The 10,287-nt window shown below is 38.2% G+C and overlaps 1 protein-coding gene across 1 annotated transcript in view; it reads left to right on the forward strand.

The window, feature by feature from the left end:
- SMARCA1 (SWI/SNF related, matrix associated, actin dependent regulator of chromatin, subfamily a, member 1) overlaps nucleotides 1–6,242 on the forward strand; it is a 31,099-nt gene extending 24,857 nt beyond the window's left edge. Inside the window, exons 23-24 of the mRNA XM_018070723.1 lie at nucleotides 1,322–1,432; nucleotides 2,138–6,242. Of these exons, the coding sequence (XP_017926212.1) occupies nucleotides 1,322–1,432; nucleotides 2,138–2,209 (183 nt within the window). The 3' untranslated portion in view covers nucleotides 2,210–6,242. The remainder of the gene's footprint in view (nucleotides 1–1,321; nucleotides 1,433–2,137) is intronic.
- Nucleotides 6,243–10,287: the final 4,045 nt, after the last annotated feature.

Genomic DNA, 10,287 nt, shown 5'->3' on the forward strand with positions numbered 1-10,287 from the left:
TACATGCATGACACTGGAACATTTCTAGTAGGGAGTTGTAAAACAAAAATGTCCTGAACACTTTTTTTTGTGTGTCTGGTAAAAAGAATTCTTGTAGTGGCAGGATTCTCTGTGTCCATTCTGAATTACACAGCTTTCACCCAAGGCCACGGAGCATCCTTTGCAGAGGAATCTGTGGAAACTGTAGAACTTAAAGAATGTGGTTAAGCTTGAGCGTTTTAATGTCTCAAAGATGAGTCATTTGCTTGACTGTTTCAGAACATTCAGGATCAAGAAAGCATTCAGGGTGCATCGTTATCCATCGGGAACATGATGGCTGAGGCAATATACAGGTTTTACAGATGCTGAGAAAATAGAGACTAATTTCTGGGCAGAAAGGTCACCTGTTCACTTCATTGCAAATGGACCCATTGTAGGTTAAGATTTATGCTGCTAGGTGATTCTAGGATAGCTTGTGGTTCAAAAATGGCTTCATTGAATTTAATAGAGATAAGACATATTTTTCCAGCTTTTTTTTTTAGCTCAGACGAAAGCTTCCTGCGTTGAGTTGGAAAGAAAAGCCCATGGAATCACTGTTCTTAATGTACATAGAATATACTGAATAATTGTAATAAAAATTGGTGCTGTTGGGTATTTGGTAAGAGATTTTTTTTCCTTTGAGATGGGGTACAAGAAACTGTCTGAGTCACTTGAGTTCTATAAAGCAAGACGACCATTAGTAACTGCAGTGCAGCTACTTTGAGTTGTTCAGGTCCTCATCACTTTCAGATGCCTTACAGGTCTTGATGCTAAAAGCATTTAGGGCCTACCACCTCCTGGGTGCTGCTTGAAAATACAGCAGTGAGTTCACAATTTCAGACTGGATAGATTTTTGCCAATTTGGGGTCTACGGAGTCTTACCACAAAAAGCCCCCAAACTTTAATCAATTTGCCGCAGAAAACTATTGGTTAAGGTGGCTTTGATTCTTTTTCTCAAGATACACTTGAAGACCTTTTTTCCTAAAATCTGCCATACTATGCTGGCAAACTGTAATTTGCTTCATCTAACCAAGAGGAAAGATCAGATCAGTCTTTTGGGATGTCAGTTTGGAAGATACAATCCTGAGAACTCCTTGTCAGGAATTTGAATATTTCAGTAAATCTTTCTCTCTTTAAAGGTTACACTAAGGGAAAGACAGATCAACAGTAACTAAGCTGCATGAATATTAAATGTTTTAGGAAAATGGAAGTACTTTGAGATTCAAGAATTTTGAACATACTTATGTAAACAAGAGAATTTGAATAATTTACTGAAAAAAAATGATGTTTTCTGTTTCTTTAGGAGTTTCAGAGACGCTGCAATACTCTCATATCATTAATAGAAAAAGAAAATATGGAAATTGAGGAAAAGGAAAGAGCTGAAAAGAAGAAAAGAGGAGCAAAAGTTACAGCAGTATGTTTAGCAGCATTTACTTTCCTTCTAGTGGGGCAGAATTCAATTATATTTTGTGAGAAAATGTAAAAGATAATGATAGGCACTGATTACTTTAGTAGAAGCCATTAGGTGAGAGATTAAACTGAAATATTTGTCTATTCACAGCTCTACTAGATTTTTTAGATAGGTATTCCCAACATACAGTATTTTGGAGCTTTTTTCTTTTTTTTGAAAAGTCTTTTGTATAAGTAGCAGGGGAAGACTCTTCTTAAGGAAAAGTTACACTGCCTACTTTCTACCTACTTTTGTACCTCATATGTTGGTTTTATTTGTTCTCAGATTGTTACTCCTCCCCTACATAGTAGTTGCTGGAAGAAGAAATGAAAGTACTTCTTTTATTTTGAAGGGTTGTCATCTTTAGATCAGAATTATGTATAAGTCAAGGTCCTGATCTTTCCATCCAGTTCATGGTATGTGTGGTACCTGCATCACTGAGACCATGTAATGATTCAAGAATATAAAAAGGGTGGCAGACTTAAGTGTCTACATCAGGGATTTATGTTTGCCATGTTATTATATCCTGAAAAGCTGAACTGAACTCCAGAACACATTAGGGTCACATATCTCCCTTTTGAATAGTCAGTAACAAACTTAAAAGTATAATTTTTTTTTTTATCATCATGCCACCATTTTGTTAATTTTATAATTATTTTTTCTCTTTAGTCACAGAAGAGAAAAGCAGATTTGGCTACTGAGAACTCTGGAAAAAAAGATGCCAAGAAAGTGAAGTCGTGAACCTGAAAACTGAATGCTAAATATTAAACTGCCACTTTCTTCACTCCATCTACGTGTATTAATTGCCAACTTCTTTGTATTCATGGTACTCTCCCCAAGTCCCATGGTTTAATTTTGCAAATTTTGTATACTTCTCAATGCCTTCTTTACCTAAAATGTGTAGCTTTATATCTTATGCATTCCAGTATTTTTGTGTACTGTATTTTGTGAGTTTCATGTCTTTGGCAAAATTCACTCAGTCCTTGGTTTTTTGAAGCTTGTGCTGAGGTTTTAGCTTTTATATGTTTTATATGCTGCTGCTTTGAAAGAAAACCTAGATTCTATAGCTGTATTATTGTTGTTTCATATTTTAAATTTATATGGCTGTTGGAAAATAAACTGACTTAATTATTTGAAGAGAAATATACTTCATATTTGTTTTCCCTACCCTCTCTCCCTTTTTTGCATAGCTACATTTAGAGAGAATGTTAAGGTTTGTATAATTGTGCCTTCATCATCAATCAGATTTTTTTTCACAGGAGTGCTTAGACAGGATTAGGAGCATGACAGAACAAAATCTAATTAGACTGACATCCTTGTTTGCTGTCAGCATTAAATGGACATTTTTCTCTGAAATGTTCAAAAGAAAAGCCAGCAAATACTTATACAGCAAATACAAATATTTATTTTATCACTGATTTAAACACAGGTGAGGTGTTTCTCAGAATGACCTCTAGATGAAAACTTTTCTATGCCAAATAAAAGGAAGTAGTCAACTACCAGCTTCTTGTTGTTTAAGTAGCAAACAAAATAATTCATTTTTGGATAGGTAGGCTGCTCAGCTATGCTGCCTTGTTGCTCTGATTATCTCTGCTGAAGTTCTGCTTTTACCTTTGATTCAACATGTCAGTCAGAAGCAATGGGGATATGTTATGGAGTGCTCCTTTTTAGTATTTCTATTTTAATGAAGGGATGAAAGTGTTGGATGTATGATTTTTTGACTTTGCAAGAATGGCCTTTACTAAGCAGGTTCATAGTTTCTGCTCACCTTGGAGTCTCTGCCTTTCCCAGATCAGTAGAACAGTGACTGTGACATCTAATGTTTTACTTTAATGTTCTGTCTCTGATCTGGTGTTTAGTATGGACCTTGCTGCAGTGAGACATGCCCTCATAATGTCAAGTCTAGATTAATGCAGTGTGCTTTACATGGTACTTCCCTTGAAGACTTACTTGTACATTTCTTCTGGTGCAGTTTGCTTCCTTCGGTGGTTTGAGGTGTTTTGAGATGAAGAAACCTCTTTAAAGTCCTTGTATTTCGTACTTTGCATTGGGTACCTTCTGTATTTGTAAAATCAGGACTTTATAAAATAAAGTTCTTGAGTTCTGCCCATGTTCTTTAATGTCATTTAAAATATATTGATATGTCTTTGAAGTTTTCTGGGATTAGTATCTTAGTATCTCAGTATAAGTTTGATGAGTAATTTCCAGCTTTTCTTGGTGGTCTCTGTTTAAGGTTTGGGTTAAAATGAGTGAGCATTTTAAAAGATGAATAATTTTATTAATTTGAATATATTTTGGAATGGCGTTTTTGCTTGGGGACCAAGTTACTAATAAGCTTTTATTTGTATGCCTTGTAGTGTAAAAAAGGGTATTCCTCTGTTGAGGTTCATCTGATGAGTGGAGATTTACATCTGGTAATGATGGGGCACAACTTCAGGCAGAAGGTTAGTCATGGGTGTCAGTGTGTGCTTTCAGTGAGTGTGCAACCCAGATGGGATAGGTCTGCTCAGAAAAGAAGCTTGTCTCTTCAGCTGATGCTTTTGGTATTGGACTAGTTGACATCCTGCTTTATCCTTGGGAGAAGGACATCTCATGTAATTATGGACGAGGAAAAGGCTGTGCAGCTATGTACATATATAATCACAAATCCCTGGAGTATTGCTATTAATAGAGAGAGGAAGATGCCTTATTTACATTTGCTTTTCAGCTCATGTGCCACTCACTAAGTTTATGGCCTGAAATTATAAAAAACAGTGAAAAGAGGAGGAAAATAAAAGCTGAAAAGCCAATTGAAATTTTTATGGAATTACATGACTAGGTCTAGAGCTATTCCATTGCTCCTATTTAGCATTGGATGAATATTTTAATGTTTTAAGTCTTGAAATAAGTGTATTCTTGTTTTGTTTATTGTAGATTAGCTTTGTTTGACTTGCATGTTTTTGTGTATCCAATTTCTCTGTGTTGCAAAGTGTATGGAAAGACTTAAAATGGTAATATCTTAACATGTTCTTTTATGCAGATTTCTTGGTTTGAGTTACCACTTGAGTTAATGTTCACTCTTCTCCTCCTCAGTGACACGATATACAAGTTCTATAGCAAAAGATCATGCAATTGTTCTTCCAGATATTATCCCCTTGACCAGACAGCTTCTCTGAAGAATGATAGATGCTCCCAGGAGCTACCTGTTATCTTTTACAGTCTGTAGTCCCTGGTTAAGCTGAATGTGCTGTTGAACAACAGTCCTTGAGAGCACTTGTACACTATAAACTAGTTCCTCAGCGTAGTGAGTCTTCCCATCCATCATGTCCTACAGTGATAACTAAAGAAAATTGCTAACAGCTGCTGGTCAGGATTAAAGTAAAATGGATCTTTCTTGTCCCTTTTCTGTTCCTGTAGTTGCAGGTACACACACAGTACGTGCCTAGCAAGTATCTTAAATGATATGCTGCTGCTGTGACTCAAAATTAGATGGTGGAAATGAAAGAATCTTCCTATTTTTAACTGCTATTTTCTTAGGTGAGGAATACTGTTTGTAAGAAGTTAGTAAGCACTGAATGTAATGTGATACAAAACTTCACAAAAGTCTGGGCCTTTAGGCAATTTGAGAGTTGCCAAAAATATGACAAGATATAAAATTCTGAAAATAACTTATGAGTTCCTGTTCAGCAGACAACTAAAATCTGATTGTGTTAGCATTAGACTTGAAGAAAGAAGAAGTCACCTAGCACCTTTCACACATCAGGCAGTGCACATAACATCTTGGGAGAGGTCAGGACAATTGTGGTGGGTTTTCTTTTTCACATATTCATTACTTGCCAAATTTTCAGTCCTTTTATTTTTGTCTTATATTAGTGATGACACCAAAAAAGTCATGCTGCTGACCACCTTCATTGTATTTAATTTCAGTTTGTTGTGATGACACAGAGAAGGAATGAACTTTCTTCTTGCTGGTAATATTAGACCATCCTTAGATACTGTTTGCACAAGTAGCTTTACTATACTAAAATATTAAGTAAGAATTTTTTTCTTATAGATTAGCACTGCTTGTTTGATTTAGTGCTAGTGGTCATGGCTTAAAAAAAAAGTGCAGCTTTCACTCTGAGATCATAAGCAAGGGGTACAGTATGCAAAAATTAATCAGAATCTTTCTAAATGCCTGATAGAAATAACTTTGTTGTGCAGTGCCTGCAGTTCCTGCTGGGCACTGCTGTGTTACAGGCGCTCTCTGTGCATGCCTCTTGCCCACGTTCAGTGGAGGGATTAAGTACTTTCAGTGATCATAAATAAATGCCAAAGCCTTACAGCCTGAAAAACCATGGAATTTTGCAGTTAGTACTGGTTTATGTGAATGTAAAATGACAAGGTTGGTGCAGACATTGGCACTTGTGTTGCTGGAGGGGATTGATCGCTGGCTGTACTTCTGATCTGATTAAGAGAGCGTGACAGTTGTTACATTTTACCTAAGTTTATCTAGTCCGTGTACTTAGCTTCAAGCATGTATGTAAATGCTTTAGTGGGTCACAGTTCTAATGTTTGTTATGTTCTTTTTCTGAAAGAGTTAAAGTTGAACTTAGTTTGCATATTTTGAAATGTAATGTACTCTTTTAATTGCATTTGCATGATATCCATTCTTTCATGAGAGCCTTAATAGAAGTAATATTTGCTGCCTCAAAGGTATGTCTACATTGTGTTGTTTAAAGGTAACTTCTGAACTTTTTCAAATTGAGATTTGTTTCCTAAGTTGTACATATATGAAAATAAAAATTAATATGAACCCGATGTCTTCTGGTAATTATACTTCTGGTACACATGGGCCCACTCACTTGGATACTGTTCAAGATAGTTTGATTTGGTTTTGTTGCTATTGTGTCTCCCATAACTTTCAGGCTATGGTGGCTGAATGTAAGGGCTGTACGGTTGTTCCATGTCTGCTTTCAAACTATAATTTCCTGTAATCTAAACCAATATATTAGTAGTGCCTATATTTTTGTGACAGCCTTGCCTGTGTTATCTTGTAGTACAGTATTGTACAATGTATGTTGATCCTGTATTAAAGTATATTGGTTATTTCATACCTTTGGTGTGTTACTAAAATGAAATACTCTGGAGCTTAAGTCTGGGTGACATAGAATGGTAGGAACCATGAACTATGTTTTTGCAGCAGTAGACATGCTAGATATTCTGCTTGCAGAGGTGCATGCCCTAAACAAGTCCTCAATTTTCCACTTTTTTTTCTCAGGATGACCCCATTGAAAAAAGAAAGACAGTAAGGAGCTCTGGAAGACCAGTTTATCCTGGCATTGATTAGCAGCAATTCTCTCAGCTTCACAGTGACTTTTGATAGACCTCACTCTTTTTCAGGTGAGGCACCTAGACTGGGATGAAGGACCTGGGAATAGAGATGTGGTTCCACCTTATCTTGTCCTCACTTGCAGCCAAAACAATTGTTGGGTTCACCACAAGAACTGTAGTTCTTCCAAATAACATTGCTTACTGCCAGGCTGAGCAGGATCCCATAGCTCATTTCTACTTCTTACATGTTCTCAGGAGTGGGCTGCCAGCACTAAAGTCTACTGTTTTCAAGATTTTCTTGGAAGCAGTACCTGCCAACTCTCGTGGAGGAGATGGTCTGTTCAAACAACAGAACATTTTGATAGGAACAGTGATCCTGGCTGTGGAATTCGGTATTATCACATGATGAATGTTCTTAGATGCACTCGGTGTTTTGGGGAAGGTTGTGCTTTAGACACCTTTTGCAAGGAACAGGTTCTTTTATTTCTACATGGCAGTTTCTTGCCATAAGAAAATACACTGAAAAGTCATCTTCATCTGTCTTCTCATTTGTTAATTAGGTGGACACTGCCGAAGGCCACAAAATCTCAAATTCCACTTAGCAGTTTGGTAAATGGCATTCATTATGTGTCTTCTTTTTTTAACTTAGGTGGATATTCCTCAGGAGATGACTTCACAGTGAGGGTTTAAGAGTCCAGTAAGACTCCTGTTATTTCTCTTTCCTTTGAACTGTTGCTTTCAGATTTTCTTAAAATGACGTTCTGATGTTCTAGATACCTTGATTTTCATGTCTTAATTACTTGAGGGTTGTTGACCAGGGGTTTTTGTTTGTTGGGTTTTTTTTGTGTTGGGTTTTTTGGAGAGTTTTATTGTTTGGTTTTTTTTTACTTAGAAGGCTGTTTCAGATGGGTGGGGTGTAACCTGGGCAGAGGTGTGGGGTGATGTCCACTTCAAGAACCCTGATGCTGCAGGGACCTTTTAGCCTGGGTGTTGGTGTGAGCATGTTTGTGTTCCCCTGCCTACTCAGCACCACCTCCCCTTGTTTTCAGTCAACTCAAAAAAACTCAACCTGATGTGGCTTTGTGCCTGCCTAATTTCTGCTCTGGGTGGCAGGAGAAGTCTTCTGGGCCTCTCTGACTTGAGGTGACACTTCTAGTCCTTAAGCTGAACAAGGCCATCCATGGTCTTGGGAACCTTGAATGCCCTGTAGGATTAAAAACATGCGGATTAATATTTTCATTCAGTGCCCTGGCACAATGGAGGCTGTTGCTTGTCTGGTCTTCCCTCCTGCCCTGCAATCCATGTGAGGCTGCCATCGGTTCCTGTGTCTCTGGCTGGAGGTTACAAAGCCTCCTTGGAGGCACTTGTTGTTCTGACCTCTCTGGACACACTAATTGGACCAGTCCTGGACCCTGATGTGAAGCTGTGCTGCCACGTGCTGAGTGGTGCTTATGAGGCTGGAAAACAGAGGGGAGACAAGAAGTTGTAAGTTATTCCTGTAACCTGCTTTAAATACTGACTGGTATTGGGATGGAAATGTGGTGGAGTCCCTGTGAGGAGCAGGAAGATGCACAGATATGTGATGTGCTCTTGGTTGGGACTAAGCCTTTGCTTCTAGGCCTTATTTCAAATCCCGCTGGGTCAGTTGACATCATGGATATTTTCATTCAGAGGCTCCTTGGAAAGCTGTTCAAATTAACAGACGGGGTGTCTTGGCACAGTTCCCAGTCCCTGTGCAAACCCTGCTCTCACGGCAGGCTCCTCTTCTGACATTTGAAATGTGGAGGGAAAAGGTTGAATCCTGGAAAAAACTGCCTGTGCTGGGCTGGGAAAATCTGTGTGTACTTAACAGGAGATTTGATGGCTAAATCTATCTATTTTTATTGGTAGTAAACTGAAATTTAAAGTAAAGCCACTGTAACTTGCTGCTGAGTGAGTGGAGTTATGGATGCACTGGAGCTGTGCATGTGCCTTGGGGTGGAGCACAGCTTGTGGGGGCAGTGTTGGACTTCTCTCCTCCCTATCTTTCCTGCTTGCAGTGCTCTCATGTTCTTACCTGTTCAGACCCCAGGTGGTGGTGTTGGATCTGAAAGGAGGAAATAGGAAGATGGAGAAACTCCTTTCACTGTGAACAAGGCTGATGGTGTGGCAATATTGAGGTGCTCTACGCAATTGCTTAGATTTTTGTCTTGACAGGGCTATAGTCCAGCTGTCTCCACAGAATTGTCACTCCTTCCCAAACATACCTGCAAACTTCTTGGCTGACTGGCTGCTGCCACGTGAGAGGTGATTTGAGTAGGTCTTCCCATCCAAAAGTTGCATTAGCTGGTATGGCACTGGGTGCAACACTCAGAGCAGCTCAGAGGCAGCCTGCAAGGTCTGTACTTGGCTTTGTATTTGTGCACATTCAATGGCTGCTTGAAGGGGGGGCACCTCTGCACCACGAAAATAAACATCCCTTTGTGCCACAGGATTTTTCTTCAGCAACTTACTATTAAAATTATGTTGCTGGAATTTAAAAAAACCCCAGAAAACCCTACCCTTTAAAAATGTTTCACTGTTATTTTATGGCTTCTGCAGGTACATATCTCTAAAATGATTTTACTTATTTATGTTACAAAGGAATGATTAACAGTACTTGAATGTGTGGAAGAGGTACAAGAAATTTCTTTTGCTTGACATCAGCCCTGGAGACTCAACATTTTCTTTCAATATTCAAAAAGGAATTTAATTTTAGCTTTTTGTGATGCTCATTGATAATTAACTGCTCCATGTACTGCATCTTATTATGCTACAGACCCGAAGATTTTCTGTTGGAAATGAAAATCGATTTCAACAAATTCAGTTGTTGCTGCCTTATTAGGTTATGGTACTCAATGTAAATTAAAGTTTTGAATTTATGTCATTGATCAATAGATGCAATTATTGATTTGGGATGTATGAGGTAAAAAGTGAATAAATAAGTTTTTGTCTTTGTTTTTGTAACATGGAAACATATCAAAGTTTACTGAGCTGCAAGTAACTTTGTAGTGAACCTCAGGCAGAATCAGAATCACAGAGAGTAATGTTAATCTGTTTTTTTCTTCGGTGCTAGTAGGATTTTAAGATGCTGACTGACAGGCATCCTGGTTTAGAAGTTTATTTAAAACCTGGGGTGTAAGGGTGGGCTGATTGCAGCTCCTGATGCCCATCCATGGATATTGTACATGGGCCAACACATCACTCTTCAGAAATCAATATCTTTTCTGCACAGAGGGCTCATTGCAGTGTTGAAGGTGCTCTGTCTGAATATGGCCAGAAAGTCTCCATCACTGGAGGAAACTAAAAGTAATATGGAGCTAATAGCACCCTATTAACACAACATATACAAATTAGTACTATCTTTTTTTTCTAGATTGAAATTACCATTGATTGCTCTCTAAAATATTCCAGGAGTTTTGAATGGATGTACTATTTCTTACTCAAAACTAAATATTCATAGTCTGGACTAGATGAAGCAACATGGGAAACCTGTCACTCAGAGCCTG

Source organism: Manacus vitellinus, unplaced genomic scaffold, assembly GCF_001715985.3.
Source record: "Manacus vitellinus isolate BGI_N305 unplaced genomic scaffold, ASM171598v3 scaffold_19_pilon, whole genome shotgun sequence".
Taxonomy (NCBI): Eukaryota; Metazoa; Chordata; class Aves; order Passeriformes; family Pipridae; genus Manacus; species Manacus vitellinus.